This window comes from Caenorhabditis remanei, chromosome III (genome assembly GCF_010183535.1).
Source record: "Caenorhabditis remanei strain PX506 chromosome III, whole genome shotgun sequence".
NCBI classification, from domain to species: Eukaryota; Metazoa; Nematoda; class Chromadorea; order Rhabditida; family Rhabditidae; genus Caenorhabditis; species Caenorhabditis remanei.
This window is the reverse complement of record NC_071330.1, coordinates 3,994,232-4,012,868: the sequence shown is the minus strand read 5'-3', so window position 1 is coordinate 4,012,868 and position 18,637 is coordinate 3,994,232. Positions and strand designations below refer to the sequence as shown.

The window sequence follows — 18,637 nt, the reverse complement described above, 5'->3', positions numbered from 1 at the left end:
AGGACGAAATTAGGCAATAGTTGGGAAATGAGGCTCCAGTACACATTTTACCAAAAGTTACGCACTAGACAACGTTTCCTGACAGCTGAGAAGCAAGATAACTTTAAAGGAGGACTGAAGTCATATTTTTTTATTTCAGATTATGATACTTCAGAAAATTCTGAACAACTTTCATCATTGGAGCATGTGCTAAAAATCGCTCTAAATGCCCTTAATTCACGTTTTCCCGGCTGAAATTGAGCTTTCGTGGAAGAGTTTTGGGACCGAGGTTCCGACAATCGCGCGGCAGCGTAGTCCTCTCGGACAAGTTTTTTTTCTCAATTTCGCGTTTTTTTCTTGCCTTTTCAGAGGGTTTTCGTCGATTTTTTCTTAGATTGTGGGAACCTCGATTGTCGGAACCTCGGTCCCAAAACTCTTCCACGAAAACTCAATTTCAGCCGGGAAAGCGTGAATTTAGGGCATTTAGAGCGATTTTTAGCACATGCTCCAATGATGAAAGTTGTTCAGAATTTTCTGAAGTATCATAATCTGAAATAAAAAATATGACTTCAGTCCTCCTTTAAGTACAAAACAACCGTCATCTAGAGGATGTACTGTAGAAGGACTGACTACGATAGAACTACAAACAATCAGTATTAACAAAAAAAGGAACCACAATACAAATATAGTTTCCATCTGAACAAGAACATTTCGATTCCAGCTCCCCCATATTATCTTGAAGCTAGGAAACAATAAAATGCGAGAGTGGTCAACAGATAAGCTCATATTTATTATCGCTTTTACAAACACATCAAAACTGGCGTCCTCGGGAAAATTATCATAACTCATCAAAAAATGCTCCAAATTAGCCAAAACATGTACCAAAAGACGTGTTTTGAGTTCTTCTACAGACCAGCATCAAAAATCAAGATTTAAAAAAAAATAAAAATTTTCAAATTTTTTTCACCCAAAAATGTTTCATTCCAATTTTTTCCTGGATTTCCGATATTTTCTGGCTATAAAACGAACATACGTTTCAAATACTGCATGCAAAGTGCTTTATCAAAAATATTAAAGCACATGTTTGTGTTTTTTGTTCGTTTTATAGCCAGAAAATATCGGAAATATAGGAAAAAATTGGAATTAAAAATTTTTGAGTGAAAAAAATTAGAAAAATTATTTTTTTTTTAATTTTGATTTTTTAATGTTGGTCTGTAGAAGAACTCAAAACACGTTTTTTTGGACATTTTTTGACTAATATGGAACATTTTTTGATGAGTTATGATTATTTTCCCGAGGACACCAGTTTTGACTTCTGGAGCTCTGGCACGATGCTTACGGTTTTAGAAATCAATTCAACATAATTTTTTGTTTATCTGAGCATTTTCCATCATTTTGACATTAAAAACTAAATAACTCCAAGAGAAAAATAAAAAGTTTTTTTTCGAATTTTCAAATCACGATCAGGAAAAATCAATTATTGAAAAAAATCAGAACTGAAACTTTTACAAAAAACTTATTTTCTTGTTACTGGATATTTCAGCAATCTTTCAAAAAAAAGTTTATTCAAAACGGACACGATTCAGCTGAGTTACACATGAAAGTATGAATCTGCCCTCAACTATGCTCGCTACTGTATTTGTTATGGGTGGGAAGAATAGTGGATGGAGATAGGTCCGAGGGAGCTTTTATGGAATCGGCTAACTATTGCACAGGAAAAAAACCTTCAAATAGTTTGACATCAGAATCGGACTTGCACCAGAGAAGGAAAAAAAACGAAAAGAGATGAATTGGAAGACGGGACAAGCGACTCTTCGATGTACAATGGAATGGAAGATTCGGGAAAAAGGGGAGGAGCCAAACCGATAAACAAGTCAATACTTCTTTACAATGTTGTGAGTCATCAAAATTCAAACGGAAAAATTGAAAATTAATGTAAAACAGAGAAGATACATTTCGGGATACAGAAAGCTTACATAAATAAGAATTTGCAAAGGATCTACTTCAACAGAAACTTTACACTGTCAGTAAAAATGTTTTTTTTTCTGAAAACCACCAAGAATAAATCGAAATCCTACAAATATGGAAACATCTTCATATTTAACTGAAAAACTGCACCCCAACGAGGTTAAGAGAATTCTTCGATTTGCAGCCGCATAAAGCGAAAAAGAAGTAGAAAACAAAGAAAGTATAGTTAGATACGACTACGTATTTGTTGGTAGCAATCAGAAATAAGATGAGATTTTCGGCTGCCAGAATATAAAAAAAGATGATCAGAGAGGTTTTGAGAATGGAGGTCATGATCATGATCGTTTAAAGAAACAAAAATAAATTTTAAACTGGAAAGTGGATGTGGGCGTGTGCCTGATTTACACGATTTCAGAGAAATGGAAGTAAGAGGAGAGACAGTTTGAAAATCTCTGGGGCTAAGAATCACTGCATGAATCACTACAGATTCGATAATGTATAATTTTTTATAAATCAATCGGGCGAAAGTTACCTGAAAATGGAAAGATATAAGATATACTAACATAACTGAAAATAACAAAAACCGAACAGAATCAGGTTTTCGGAAAAGGTAGATCGCGGGACATCTTTGAGCGCTTACCCGCACCTTTACAATGCTAAATTTACTGAGCATCGACTTCTGGGCGATACAAAGCTTTTTTCTAAAAGTAGTAAGGCATAATTGAAGCAGTATTTTTCAAGATTAATTTTTTCTCCCAGAGAAGAAACTATGTAAAGAGACCAGAGTTGCGCGGAAATGATTTTTTCTAAAACGGAAGTCGGAAATAAAATTTTGAAAACGGAAGCCGGAAGTCAAAAGTCGGAAGTGAAATTTTGAAAATGGAAGTCGGAAGTCGGAAGTGGGAAAAAGTCCGGAAGACGGAAGTCAGAAGTCGGAAGAAGATTTATTCGCAAAGATTCAAAAACTCCAAGAGAAAAGGTCATAAAATTCGCGAAAGTTAGTAGAAAATTAGTTTTTGGCTTAAGAAAAGCCTATTTTCTCTCCTCTTAGACCATTTTTCCTTGTATTTTTGCGAAGTTTACTTTCCTAAATTCCACCGTTATGGAATAAAGAAAGTCGGAAATCGGAATTCCAACTCTGAAAGAGACGTAATCTAGGACAAATTACAAATTGAGATATTCGAGATTGACGAGAACCGCTTAACAGGAAATATACTAAGCACAAACGAATCCACCTTTGAAAGAAATAGTTAACAATAAGATTTTTCAAATTAAAAACGAAAACTCGCGTGACCCCTAGTTTTTTGGGCTACTGTGCTTTCATGCTATTGGGAAAATGTGTTAAAGGAAAGAAAATCAAAGTCATTCCTATACAAATACAAGCTCCAATCAACTTAAATGTCGGATTCGACAACCAATGTATACTTTTTTGCATTCCAAACAACAGTTAATGATTTCAGCTACCATTAACTCCAATAACTTCCAAGCCGCTGATGGCTCTTAACTTCGTAAAGTCATTTAACGACGATGAGTGGGAGGAATTCAGTGGTTTATTGAGTACGCTGCAGAACCCAAGGTATGCTTACTTTTCTCTGGTTGATAAATCATTGTAAAACCGAGTTGTCGGCCAACATCCTGGAGAGGATGTGAACTCGATTTCTTCCTGAATTTATCTAGTTTGATAGCAACCATTTGTCTGTTTACAGACAACCTAATCAGAATAAAAAGGAAAAGAGAGATTCTTTGTGGACGATCCAAATACCTAAAACCGACATCAAATTTGAGGCGAGGATCTTTATAGTATATTCCGGTCTCTAAAGTGTTGATTTCAGATGAAAACCTCGAAAATTGCCACAGTTGTGGCGATTATCAGTGCATCCCTTCTAGCCGCTGTTCCGTACCGTGTTGATGGCTTACCGAAAGACTGTCTCGCTGAATATGCTGTTTACACCTCAGGAGGTCTTCTATTAATTTCACTCTATTTTTTTTACTTCTCTTCATGCAATTGGTTGATTGGACAATGGGTAAAACTCGTGTGGCTCGCGACTCGTTGTGCATGCAGTACGATTTGGAAAGGTCTTGTTAGAATATTCTGTTGTCGATTCATTAGATGCTGTGAATGCTGCTGCAAAGTATGCGGTAAACGAGAAGTATAAACGAAAACCCTTGGAAGAAAACTTGAAAGAGCAACATTCTTATAATGAAGATTTTATTGAAGAAATCCCACGAACCGACACACATAAATACCAGACTTGTCACAAGGCGGGCCGAAATCAAAATTATTGTTGGCCCGGCCAGGTCAGCAGCCCGGCATACTTGTCAACCGGGCCAAAACGGGCCGACACGGGCCGGCGCGTAACTTGCGTCAAAATGAATATTATCAGCTGAAAAATATACCAAAATATAGATATTGACGAGTTCCATGCCCGCATATTGCATATTTTAAAATCCCGTCTTAAGGTTGGCCTAGTTCAATAGTTCCAACTTTTTTCTTACTGAAAGGAGCAAATCACGGGCTCCAATTTTATCTCTTTCCATTTTTGGGTACGGGTGGTCCCTAGAAAGTTATAGCACTCCGGAGTAAGGTACCCCGTTCCTGATTTCAACTGACTAACTCTTCAGGAAATGTTCGTGGGAAAATGTTGCTAACTATGAAAATGGAGGTCTGGACGTGTTTTATAACTTTTTATAACACAGACCTGACCCTTAAACACAGTCTCCGCCCGCTATAACAAACTGCTCCGTGCTCGACGTTCCTCTGACACCATCAAAATCGCCTCGTCCTCATGACGGACAGCCGTAAACCCGGGGCAAGTGTCTCCAGAATCAGCAGTACCACAAGATTCGGTAATCTGTCGTCTGATCTCGGTGAACCCATTGAATCCTCTATCCATACAATACCGCGATACTGTACCGTACGCAGCGATCGCGAAGTAGATCAATTTGTGGAGAGATAATTGATCGAATATGGGATGGAAGAAGGGAAGATCAAAGAGATAAGGAGTTTCAATTTTCTGGAAATTAGAATGTTGCACAGTCTCCCAAACCCCGAAAAACAACTGCAAGCGAAAGTTCTCATTGGAGCGCAGAGGCCGCGCGCTACAGTAGTCAAAAATAATTTTTTATTAATTTTTCAACTGAAAATTTTGATTTTATTCAAATTACGAACAATAAAGGAAATAAAAAGTGAACATTGTCCATAACAAATAACGAGAAAGGCAAAAGCAACATTTCGGAAAAAAGAAAAGTATTTTTGGAGCAAAAATAAAGGCGCTGATACAGATCGAAGTTTTGGCCTGAAAAATCGGTTTTTCTATTATTTCTCGAAAGTTATTCGGCAAAAAAGTGACCCATCCATAATAAATCAAGATCTGTTTATTGCGGATTTTTTGAGCTATAATAGAGGTGGAAACGTCAAGAAATAGAGCACTGGATACAGTTTGAAGCCGAGAACTCGCCAAAAAATTTTGTGTAAAATTATCAAATACAACACTCAAAAGACATGATATCATGGTTTCACATTAACCTTTATTGAAGTGACTTTTCCATCTTTAGCTTTACGCTAAAAACTAAAAAATTCATTTTTAGACCTGCAAATTTCTCAAATTTTTCTCAAATTTTTCGTGAGGGGAGATCGAAAATTTCCTTGCAGTTCTTACTCGGACTTTGGGAGATCGTGTGTTGTAGAACGTTATATTAAAGTGAGAATTCTGCTCGAAAATGTGATTTTGGTCATTTTTTGAATGACTCACTGAAAATACAGATAAGAGGCGAGAAAAAGTGTTTTTGTACTTCTACTAACACTTTGGTCACGTTGAGGCCCACGCTACCTATGCGAACACGCTCTAACGAGAAACTACGTGGAAATGAAAATATTTTCACGTATCCTAAAATTTTCTGTAGGAAAATAGATTCTAATGTTCACCGCCACGTATTGCGGACCATGTCTTTTTCAGAGCGCGTTTGCATAGGTAGCATGGGCCTCAACGTGTTTGGTCATTTTCTTTCTAGTGATTTTGTAATATCTCAAATTTAAATACAGATAGCCTTCTCGAATAAAACACGAAAAAGTAGAATTTAGTCATTTTCTGATAGTTCTTTTGGTGTTCTTCAAAGCTATCAGTTTGAATTTTTGAAATTCGACCTTTTTCTGTTTTTCTTCATCAAAAACTGGCTTTGCAGTAATAGTTTTTTGCTCAAATTTTGTGGAAAATTTCGAAAAATTTTTAAATGCTTTACTGACGCATTTCTCCAACACCGCTGCGCTTCTTTTCTCTAAAGCACGCAGAGGGAGCGCGTTTGCACTGAAATTAGTCTGAAATGAATCATTTCGGAAAAATGTTTAGTACATCAAATAGACAACAAATTTCGAAACAATAAAAAAATAAGATAGAAGAAGATCTAAACTAATAGGCTGGTGCATAAGTTTCTTTCTTTTTTAGACGACTTTCGTCATGAAATTTCTTGAAGGCCGATAACACACATAATGAGAAATGTTGTTGGTTAGTACCTGTAAGTCATTGTAATTATACTAGTGACTTGACGTCCGCCATCTGCCTAATCTCAGCCGCAGACAAGTCAAAACACCTGAGGAATCCTTTTTTTGGTACTATTCTTTGACTCCAGTTTTTTCCTAGAAAATGTTCACGAGAATAGGTGAGCTATTTGGAATTATAACAAGCAAGAAAAGATATTTATCAGGCTGGTGCATAAGTTTCTTTCTTTTTTTTGGATCATTTTTGTCATGAAATTTCTAGAAGGCTAATAAATCACATAATGAGAAATATAGTTATTTAGTACCTATAACTTATTGTGATTATACCTGTGACATGACGTCCGTCATCTGCTTAATCTCAGCCGAAGACAAGTCAAAATACTTGAGGAACCCTTTTTGGTACCATTCTTCGTCTTCATTTTTTTCTCAGAAAATGTTGACGAGAATGATTGATCTATTCCAAATTAAAACAAGCTAGAAAAATTATGTTAAAAAAATTAATAATGACATTTGAACTAAGCAACTGTAGTTTAGTGCCGGTCGCTGAAGAACGGCGAGGATCAGCAATTTGATGTGTGACTATTTTCGATTTTTCTTAAACTAAGGAAATTGGTAGAAATGTTTATTATTGAGTAGAGTAGGCATTGACGTTTCTGAATTTATTTTATTTCAGATGATTAAGCAATTTGCTTTTTTTCACAGGAAGCGCGAACTCAACATCATCAAAATCACGTGATTTTTAAGATTGATGAAGCCTGCTACTCGTGCTTCTGAATCAATCCACTAGATCTTTTGCACATTTTTAGAGCAATGCATCTACTGTTGATTACTTGTAAGGGGATAGTTCTGACTTGCTTGAACGCGTTGAGAAGAGACCCAGACTTCACCCAGGTCTACTACACAAAATTTCTTAAAAGCTCAAAAATCATAGCAAACACGCGACCCACGTTTTATCACTTAATTGAATGGTTTTCTTATCATTTTTTTTCTGAAATCACTTACTCATGTTGCCTTCTAACTTTTACACATATGTAGTTTGGCATAAATGCTCTCTCAGATGTTTCTGTAATATGCTTGAACGTATCTGAACAATGATTTCTAGTTGCTCTCAATCGTCTGATCATAATTTTTTCGCCTTTAACGTTCTGACCGAAAACTAAAATTTGACAACAAGATAAAGTATTTTTCTATAACTTTCATTTAGTTCCCCATTAAGATCGTCAAATTTTGATACCAATGTCGACTAGAACCAAAAAACTTTCCAAAATAGAGTTTGGTTGACCACAGAAAAAAACCATCGTTTTAACGAGCGGAATGTCTCGGCACCAACTTAAAACTGTATTTGTTAGCCACTGAGAAGGTCATTAGAATGCAAAAAAGTTTGGGTCGATAAACAATCACAGTATCTAGAAACCGTGAGTCAAAGTTCAACCTTAAAAAAGAAAGAAACTTATGCACCAGCCTAATAGAATTAAGAAGAATGAAGTAACGGGAGAAGTGATGCGAGAGTGGGAGCTGCAGAAGAATGGGGAGTATAAGGAGGTGAATATGATGAATTTAGAAAAGAAGAAGGTGCCGGAGAGGAATGCTAGAGTGGAAGAGGTGGTCAGAATCCAGAAGGAAAATGAGGAAATTCCTAAAGGGATGATTCCAAAAATCCTATAGGAGTACAGTGATGTGTTCGCAGTAGAGGAGAGTGAATTGACACAAACCGGCATGGTGAAGTGTGGAATTGAGCTGCAGGAAGAAAAACCGAAAAGTCAAAAGTGCTGACCAGTGCCGTTAGCTCTTCATGATAAGCTGAGGGCGATGTTAAAGGATATGGAGCAGAGACAAGTGATCAAGAAGTGCCGATCGCCGTGGGCAAGTCCGGTAGAGCTGGTGAAGAAGAAGGATGGAAGTATCCGAATGTGTGTGGATTATAGGAAGCTCAATGCAGTGATAAAGCTGAACGCGCATCCGCTGCCTCATATCGAGTCTACATTGCAAGCGTTGGGTAGAAAGAAGTGGTTTACTACGTTGGATCTGATGGCGGGGTACTGGCAGATTCCGATGAAAGAGGAGCCGAAGGAAAAGACTGCGTTTACGGTGCTGAATGAACTATATCAGTTCCAAGTCATCCCGTTTGGGCTAACTACGAGCCCGGCGATATTTCAAGAAGCGATGGAACAAGTGCGGGGGGAATGGATTGGCAAATCCGTTTTCGTGTACATCTAGGATATCTTGATTGCGAGTGAGTCAAAGGAAGAACATGCTCCGGGCCTGGCAAAAGTGCTTAAGAGACAATGTCTTGCTCAAGCCACCAGGCCATGTTACACATAAACCAAGGTGATCCGTTTCGGCTGATTTTTTGATATAAGAACCCCCCAATTTGAAAATTTTCACTTTTCGAGGTAAATTTCGAAAAAATCATTAAAATCTGTACTTTTTCAGAATTTTGGGAAACATGTGAAAGACGCTATTTTTTGTCTCAAAATTTTCAAAAACACAGAAAATTTGGTTTGAAATAGTCTCTTCTTATTTGTGTGTCTTTTTTCAAATAGTGTCCAGTTACAGCTATTTCTGAATGCTTCCGTTATCAAACAATTTAGATATACAAATATTTATTCAGTTAAATAATAAAAAAAAATCAACAAAGAAGTAGACATGACCAAATCCAAAGGACTGATTTCAACTCCGTTGAACTCTCTCCATACAGATTTCAACTCTGTTGAGTTCTGTCCTTCCATGGGGACACGCGAAAAATGAGATTTCACAATCACAGTAGTCCTTTCACGCGGGAGGACAGATTTCAACTTTGTTGCATTCTGTCTTTCCAACAAAATAGGAAAGGTCACGTGAATAAGACAATTTTGTAACTAGGATGATTCTTTCGGGTGAGTTTTATCATGCACATCCTGGCGACTTCTGATCAAAATAGAGATCCTGTCTGTAAAGTTCATAGTTCTTGTCGAGACTTTGCTCCTTTTTACCTGTCTGAGTATGCATGTTCCTGAGAGTACACATGCCAAATAGATAACGGATTTACAGTGTCTCCTGGTTTATTAGCATTGATATTTTTACTCGATATTCTTCTACACACATCTTTTATAATTGTTCCTTTTGTTCATCGCGTTAGATTTTATTTTTGGTAGCCTGTAAAGAACATTTTTTCAGTGAATAAGGGAACTTACCTGTCTTGTAGAATGCACTGGATTTGTATTCTCTTTGAAAAAAAATCGGATTGCCACGAAATTTTTGTTTCTCTTGGAAATGAATTATTGTATTCGAATTAATTTTACGTGACGTTGGCAATATTGTGGAAATTCGTACTGTTCTTTCAAAATGCCACGTGATAAACCATTAGAACATTTTAAAATCATTTCTAAGAAAAACGTGGCTATCCGAATTTTTTCAAAGGGAATACAGATCCAGTGCATTCAACAAGACAGGTAAGTACCCTTATTCACTGAAAAAATGTTCTTTACAGGTTACCAAAAATAAAATCTAACGCGATGAACAAAAGGAACAATTATAAAAGATGTGTGTAGAAGAATATCGAGTAAAAATATCAATGCTAATAAACCAGGAGACACTGTAAATCCGTTATCTATTTGGCATGTGTACTCTCAGGAACATGCATACTCAGACAGGTAAAAAGGAGCAAAGTCTCGACAAGAACTATGAACTTTACAGACAGGATCTCTATTTTGATCAGAAGTCGCCAGGATGTGCATGATAAAACTCACCCGAAAGAATCATCCTAGTTACAAAATTGTCTTATTCACGTGACCTTTCCTATTTTGTTGGAAAGACAGAATGCAACAAAGTTGAAATCTGTCCTCCCGCGTGAAAGGACTACTGTGATTGTGAAATCTCATTTTTCGCGTGTCCCCATGGAAGGACAGAACTCAACAGAGTTGAAGAGTTGAAATCTGTATGGAGAGAGTTCAACGGAGTTGAAATCAGTCCTTTGGATTTGGTCATGTCTACTTCTTTGTTGATTTTTTTTATTATTTAACTGAATAAATATTTGTATATCTAAATTGTTTGATAACGGAAGCATTTAAGCTGCAGCAGCAAACGTTTCAAAAATTATGTACTCCAAGTTGGTTTAAGACATAAAATCTTGGTTTCATCCTAATACCCAAACCTTTGTATGAATTGTCAAAAATCAGTTCAAAATTTAGGATCTCAGGCAAATCTGTCGAAAAAAGACAGATTTTTTCGATTTTTTCGACATTTACCTCGAAAACTGAAAATTTTCAAATTGAGGGGTTCTTATATGTTACGATATATGTATATGTTATACAACAAAATATAATGTTAGAATCTTTCTGTGCATCTTGAACATCGTGCTACAGCTCCAGAAGCCCAAAATGATATGTTTAGCTAAATCGTTATACATAACTCATTGCAAAATGGTCCGAATAAGCCTAAAAATGCGGGAAAGGATGCGTATTATGTTTATCAACAATCTTGTTAAAAATAATAATTTTGAGAATTTTTTTTTCGAATTTTTCGAATTTTTTTTGATTATATTGTCGAAATAAAAAAAGTGATACCCGGTGTTTGCGGACTTAATGCTAATTTTAATAATTTTGCATTAAGTCCGCAAACACCGGGTATCACTTTTTTTATTTCGACAATAAAACAGTAACAATTTGCGAGTTTGAGTTGAATTTTACATGAAACATCAAATTTAGATTTTCATTAATTTAATTATCTGGATCATTTTGTCTGGATCAATTTCTTATCTGGATCATTTTGGCATATTCAGTAAGTAATATTTATTGATTGAAGGACCAAAGGCCGCTTATACATATCAAGGTAAAAAAAAATATATACGAAGTAAAAATACGAAACATTAAAAGTTAAAATTGTTGAGAATCAGAAAATTGTCAAAGTTATATGATGCAATATGGGATTTGAAAACAATAGATGAGGGACGTTGGGGGAAAAAGTGAGAAGGGAGGGCATTCCAACAACGCAAAGTTCTGTTAATGAGAAATTGGGAACCTATTTTAGAGGAATTTGACAGGAGAGAGCGTATATGGAAATTATGCCGGCGTAAATTAGATACATTAGAAAATTTTACAAAAGAAATGTTCGGAATAATTATTTCTTTGGAGACAAGGAGTTTATACATGAAAGAAAGATCCATATAGCAGTATAGCGACTCCAAATCGTAAATTAAGGAAAAAATTAGGCAAATGCTCATTGATTACGCTTGGCTCATTGCCTATATATACTCATTGCCTACGCTTGACTCGTTGGCTACGCTTGGCTTATTGTCTCGCTTTTTTTGTTACTTTATAGCAGAGATTCTGGAATTGGTAATTGGTGAAAACCTACACTTTATATATAGGTTTCTGGTGAATTTGAGATTTGTTATAGCGATACAAGAGTGAAAGGAACGTTTCATGAAAGTTTGCAATAGCAATAAGGAGTACGCAATGTAGAAACTGATACCAATATCCTGATTCAATTTTTCAAAAAAAGTCATAAGTCGCAAATGAGTTCAAATTTCTGACATTGACTAAGCTCCTATTCAAATCTATCAAGAGTATTAATTGTCAGCAAGTGTTCCACCATTTTCAAACAATAATTCACATCCCTGTTGACTTCTCTTGTCATAACACTCGTTCAAATATTGCAAGTTTCCTCATGTTGAGAAAGTTCAACTGCTCATAACTCCTCTGAAACTGAAGGAAACAGGCTCAAAAACACAGAGCAATTTAAAAATGATTGATTTTCAAAAATCACATTTGGGATGTTTTTAGCAGACTTGTCAAAAATCGGGCCGGCCCGGGCCGGGCCGAGATTTTTCTTGACCGGGCCGGGCCGGGCCGAAATTCCTCTTGGCCCGGCCCGGCCCGGTCGGCCCGGATTCAAAAATGGGTACCTATTTTTACCAATTTTTTTTTGAAATTTTTCGAAAAAAAAGAGTAAAAATGTTTAAATTATCATACATATTCACATTTTGATTCAATTTTAAATGTTTACTCGAAAACGATACTTTTTTCAAAAAATTTCAAAAATTTTCCAAAAAAACATCAAATTTTCAAAAATGTTTCTAAAACTGTTTCAAAACGGGCCGAGCGGGCCCGGCCCGGCCCGTGAACTTTTTTCAGAAACTCCTCTCGTCTTCTTCTCAACATCTTATCGTATTCAATTTCGTTTGATCATAATTAATTGGTCAAACGGTGTGCCTCCTGTTCTTTTTATTCATCCCGAACACCATCCCTCTTCTTCTTCCCTACACCTCCGTAAGTTCACCAATGACGTCATTGCATTATTGCGGAGAGTTCTCTCTCTGCGTATCTCGTTCTCTTTGTTCACCTTTCACCATCCTCTCAACCGAATGTACCATGGTGACGGACCTTTTGAATTTATTGATTGATTTCCGTTCGTTTAATTTTTTTTGAAAAAATACAGTTTTCATTTGAAAAATCGGCAGACAAATTGGAAAAGAGATCTAAATGCTTTCATTCATCTTCGTTTTTTCTTTGTTACATTTTCCATTATATGAATCATCTCAAAAAAAATTTATGCAAAAATACGACATCAGTGTGAATTATCCATTGTATGATTTGCCCAGTGCCGAGATGGAATTAAACTCCAAAACTATGGAAGAACTTAAAGGATACGAAACACGAGTTTGGAACGTACATTCGGATGTAATGCATACTCAATTAATGGCATTCGAAGATGAAATAGGTGTTGCTTATTGGGATTGCATTGGAATGGGGCAACGTTTGAGATTTCTATGGGATGATATGATTGAAGCAATCTCGAATCTGAAGAAAAGAACCAATGATCAAGTTGTCCCAAATTATACAAAATAAAAAATCAGTCTTTACTTCCGATTTGCCTTATTTAAATAATTCATTTTTTAAATTCAGATACAACTCGATAAAATCATGGGAGCTATCGAAAAATACTCTATGACAGTTTTACCAGCTATGGCTACCCTATTAGTTTATTTTTTAACAGTTTCAGTCACTTTCTTCAAACCATTCCTTTCAGAATTAGCGTCAGTAGCATTATCAATGGTAGGATCTTTTCTCTCCAATATATCCCCGAGACAGCTGTTTCTGTAGAGCACAATTGTTTGGCCTTGCTAACAAACCGGGACCACCTCGCTCTCTATCCTCCAAAAGATACTGACCATCTGCCCCTCCTTTGCACTCACCTCCTCGTCTCCGTATTATTGATTTTTTTTTTATCTTGCTTATATTCTTTACATTTTCAAAAATGACCACTTATTTTTTTCAGATGAACGAGAGGAAATTAGAGCGGAAAAGGAAACATTTCATTGGCTGTATAATGCGAATTTGCGAGGATATCAACGAACGGAAGACATTTATGCAAAAATACGGCATCCGTGTCAATTATCCATTTTATAATTTGTCAAATTTCGAGATGGAATTGAACACCAAAACTATGGAAGAGCTCAAAGTGTACAAAAAGAAAGTTCAAGAAGTTCATTCGGATGTAATGCGTGCTCAATTGATGGGATTCGATGATGATATATGTGTTGCTTATTGGGATTGCATTGGATTGGGACAACGTTTGAAATTTCTATGGGATGATATGATCGAAGCAATCTCGAATCTGAAGAAAAGAACTCATGTGCAAGTTGTTCCGAACGAAACAAAATAATGGATTAGTCTTCATTTCCGATTTTCCATATTCAATAAATCATTCATTTTAAATTCAGATGAAATCATGAAAGCGACATAAAAATACACAAAAACAGAGTTCACAGATACGGCTACTCTATTATTAATTTCTTCTTTTCCAGTTTCAGCCTCTATCATTTAATCATTATAGAAACATTCAGATTTGAGTAGATGCAGAAGCCAGTTGAATGTGTATTTAAAAACTCAAACCATGCCATCGGTTATCAAACTATCTATTCTCTTTATTTTCGTTTACCATTAACATTTACCAGTCGGTTCACGTCGCCTAACGGCGACTAAACCCTCTTCTTAACACCACTCTTCTAGGTGTTACAGTAAATCGTAATTAACCCGAAAACGGACGACACGTTTGGAATACCCGTTTTTTTCTGACTCTGACGATGACAAAAAATCTTTCATATCGCCTTTGTGGATCAATCCGGAAACGGACGACACGCTTCGAATCCTCTTTTTTCTATATCTGAATATAAGAAAAAATATTTCACGTCCCAACATGGGTTTGATTCATCTGACCAGTGTGTGCTTTCGAAATTTTTTTTTCGAAAAACGTTGGAATCGAAAGATTTTTCGAAAGATTTTTCGAAAAAATTTTCGAAGATTTTTCGAAAACTCTTCGAAAGTTTTCGAGATTTTTCGAAAATTTTTCGAAGAATTTTTCGAAAAATCTTTGGAAATTTCTGGAAGTTTCTAGAAGATTCTGAAAATTTCGGAAAACATCTAGTAACAAGAATTTCGCTTATGGATGGGCATTTTAGAGTTCCGGAGCACATTTGTGTCCGCCCTCGCATAAGTTCCTTGCCAGTTGACTTGTTTATTCACTAAAATGACTCTAATTAAAATTTTATTGGTGCAAAACGTGTCCGATAATACAAATGTGCTCCGGAACTGAAAACTGTTCATCCATAACCGAAATCCCTGTTTCCAGATTTTTCCCAAAATTTCCGAACACCCCTCAATTTTTCGAAAAATCTTCGAAAAATTTCTTGCGAAAATTCTTCAAAAAATTGTTCGAAAAATTTTTCGAAAGATTTTTCGAAGGGTTTTTCGAAAATTCTTCGAAAAATTTTTGAAGATTTTTCGAAAAATTTTCCGAAAAATCTTACGGAAAATCTTTCGAAAATCTTTCGAAGACACACACTGCATCTGACTACAACTGTTTCCACAGAAAGAAGTATTTTTAACTTGGAACACGTTATTCAAACTTCTATTAAAAGACATGCGAAGTTTCCGGTTCAAATTAAAGAAAATGGTTCAGTTAGGATGACGCTATTATGAGAATAACTGAACAATCGATAATAATTATGGTCTCCGTCATTCTCACGATGGAAATCTCACCTGTCTTATACATATACTAATCCAGATTCTCGTTAAAATCAATGTCTCTTTTTGCATGAACCCTACTAGCTTCAAGTGTTATCTGTTTGTATGCAACTACCGTTGATATTAAATTTATCTTACTACTCCTTCGTATTTGTAATGGTTGTGTTCAAACAAATTTACGTTTACAGTTTAAAAAAAAACTAAAATGAAGCCGGAAATCAATAAAAAATCTGAAACGTTATGTTCGAACCCTTATGTTATTACGGTAAGTGATAACCCGTGTAAATTATCATCAAAGATAGTGTGCCGTTATGAAACGACAAGTTTTCCCCATCTTTCTATTTTAGAAGCAAGATTTGATGGTCGAAGAATGTCTCAAACTTCATATTTACTCTGAGCGACGAATGGACAGGTTGAGCAAACGGTGCATAATAAATCGCGTCATAACTCATTCTACCGAAAACATTGAGAGAATTCTCAGAACGTTTGATTCGTCGCGTCTCGAGAAGTATATGAATATTCAGCACAAACTGAATGATTATCTGAAGAAATGCGAGAACAAGTATTTTCCAGAAGAGAACCCAGTCTACAGAAACAATTATTGGGAAAGAAGAGTAAGAAAATCGTAAACTTTTGCTAATTAAATAAATTGTTCCAGGCAGTTCATACTCTTGTTCAGTACGATGTGAGACCCGTTCCACAAAGGTCTAGAAGAAAAGTAGAAGACGTTCATTTTTTTCATTTTTACACTCCGAACGTAAGTATTAAAGGTTTTTACGAATGAGGTGGACCTTCTTATGTACTTTTTCATTTAAAAAAATGCATCGCTCGTTTGCCATGTACTTTTTACAAAGAATTCATGTCAGTACAAAAACGTATCGACTCTTAGTTTATCAGTTCAGTGTAGACTTGCAAGACGGGTCAAAACAGGGGACCCGGTCTGCTCGCAACTCGCTTCAAACTCAATATTGTGAGCTGAAAAATATATCAAAATTTAGATCTCGACAAAGTCTGTATTATCACTGACCTAGCCCGAGCCAAATGGCTAGTCGCTAATGTGCCGAATGACTTTTTAAAACCTTGCAGTTGTTCGCTTTTTTGTCTGGCCCGCATCTTATTGACGAACTGCCATCCGGTCTGGATTAGGTCAGTGACATAGACCTCGCCGAGATCTACATTTTGGTATATTTTCAATATTGAGATTGAAGCAAGTTACGAGCCAGCTCGTTTCAACATGCAAGTCTTTTGTAGTAGTCCACAGTCAAAAAGACTTTTCACATAAAACATTTTCAACGGGAAATTCCGGTTCTTCACTTATTTCAATAACAGCCACATTTTTAAAAATTAGATGAGCTTTCAAATCATCTGGTATAGTGCTGTGAAACGATCATTAGCAAACAACACATACAAGTTCAAACCTATCGAAAATTCAGCAGAAACTCATTAACTCACTTCACAACCGATACACAGATTCTGACTAGAAATTAGGTTCGGATAACGAAGTCAACTTATTTGCTACAAACAACACCTCTTTTTCAAAGAAGTGAAACGTTTTAAACAAGATAAGAGTCGTGTCTGCAATAGGCAGTTGGTTGACGATGGGAAATAGTGTCATTCTAAATGTAAAATATTCACTTCTGACCTAAAGATCCTCAGAAGCTTGAGTTTTCGGAAAACTAAGCTCAAATTCGAATTCCCCATTAAAAACTACCCGTACCCCCATTTTTCTGCGTCTCTATCTCTCATTTTGTGTTTTTTGGATTACTGTAGCGCCGATTGTGTGCAGACACCGAACACCCCGACGACAAAATGCACAGATTTTGATATATGTAGTAAAATAAAACCCAAACAGTTTGCTGCTGAACGGGAAATTTGAGCATATGAAGTTTGAATTGTAAACAATGAGAGCACGTGGAAACTAAAAAGAGAAGATGTAAAGCTTTTAAACTATAGAGCATTATATGCACTTCCGTTTTTTTTAGGAATGGGAGCTGAAAATTGAGAACTGTCTCAAATTGGATATCCTTGCTGAACGACGAGGTCGTAGATTGGGTTTCATTGATGCTCCTAAAATGAGAGACGTGGAGGACGCATTGAGAGAAGCCAGTCACATTGAATTAGAGGGTCACATCAAGTTTCATGAGGATTTCGATCAGAAATTGACAAAACATGAGAAAAAATTTTTTCCAAAAGAGTTCAGAGAAATCGATTACACGCCTTTTGAGCCAATGAAAGGGTTGAGAGACTTTCTGAAAAACAAGATATCCTACAGTAAAGAAATAATTTTGTCAGAAATCAAAAGGCATGCCAACAAGTCTAATAAATTTTCGAACGATTCGGAGGAATGATCTCGATAATTTAAACTGGAACGTGCATGAATTTTTACATATCCCCTTCTACCTTCTCCCTCTACTTGATTATTCATCCTTTAAGAACAGCACCATGCAGTTCCGCGCAGTAAGATATTCAATTTCACTAACTTGATCATAACTTTTTTTCAAATATATTACATATATCGGCCTGAAATATTGGAATAAAGCTTATTGCTGTTTTTTGGTGAATTTTGCAAAAAATCTCACTCAGTAGTCAGTCGAAAAAGACGTTTTACAAACTTTTTGAATAATTTCCAAAAATTCGACAATTCCAGAAATAACAAGTTTTACGGATATTTGAACTCCAAAGCACCCAATCTTACAATCTTTCTCGGCTTGGGAGAAAATGGTACAAGGTCTAGAATTGAGGTCCAGTAGTCAAAACAAGAAAACTAATCCGAATTCACTGAAAATGTATCACACTGTTTTTATCTCTTACTTTTGATACACCGCTCTTACTATGAAACTTCATTTCTGAAACATCTGACAAATTTACAAGTTAGTAAAGACTTTAATAAACCCAGCTTACCGGCCAAGTTCCAATTGAGCATGCATACTCCAGTTAGCTCAAATAAATCTACCCGATTGAAATATGTGATGGGGAGAAAAATGAATTGAGTAGTTGTCAAGAATTCCTGAAACATGGAAACATCTTCAGATTTAACTAAAAAGCTGTACCCCAATTGAAAAGGTTCAAAAAATCCTGTGATCTGCAGCCAAATAAAGCGAAAAGGAAGTAGAAAACAGAGAAAGTATAGTTAGATACAACTACGTATTTGTTGTCAGCAATCATGAATAAGATAAGATTTTCAGCTGCT

At 36.0% G+C, this 18,637-nt stretch overlaps 3 protein-coding genes across 3 annotated transcripts; all 3 read left to right on the top strand.

Annotated features, from left to right (window-relative positions):
* Positions 1–12,972: 12,972 nt before the first annotated feature.
* GCK72_008960 (uncharacterized protein) lies at positions 12,973–13,269 on the top strand (the record flags this gene model as incomplete). The annotated part of the gene is made up of 1 exon (XM_053727135.1): positions 12,973–13,269. The coding sequence occupies one exon, from the start codon at positions 12,973–12,975 to the stop codon at positions 13,267–13,269; it is 297 nt and encodes a 98-aa protein (XP_053586712.1).
* Positions 13,270–13,750: 481 nt separating this feature from the next.
* Positions 13,751–14,086, top strand: GCK72_008959 (uncharacterized protein; the record flags this gene model as incomplete). The annotated part of the gene is made up of 1 exon (XM_053727134.1): positions 13,751–14,086. The coding sequence occupies one exon, from the start codon at positions 13,751–13,753 to the stop codon at positions 14,084–14,086; it is 336 nt and encodes a 111-aa protein (XP_053586711.1).
* Positions 14,087–15,652: 1,566 nt separating this feature from the next.
* Positions 15,653–17,795, top strand: GCK72_008958 (uncharacterized protein; the record flags this gene model as incomplete). Its single annotated transcript, XM_053727133.1, has 4 exons — positions 15,653–15,712; positions 15,795–16,061; positions 16,106–16,204; positions 17,430–17,795. 4 exons carry the CDS (start codon positions 15,653–15,655, stop codon positions 17,793–17,795), a joined length of 792 nt encoding a protein of 263 aa, XP_053586710.1.
* Positions 17,796–18,637: the final 842 nt, after the last annotated feature.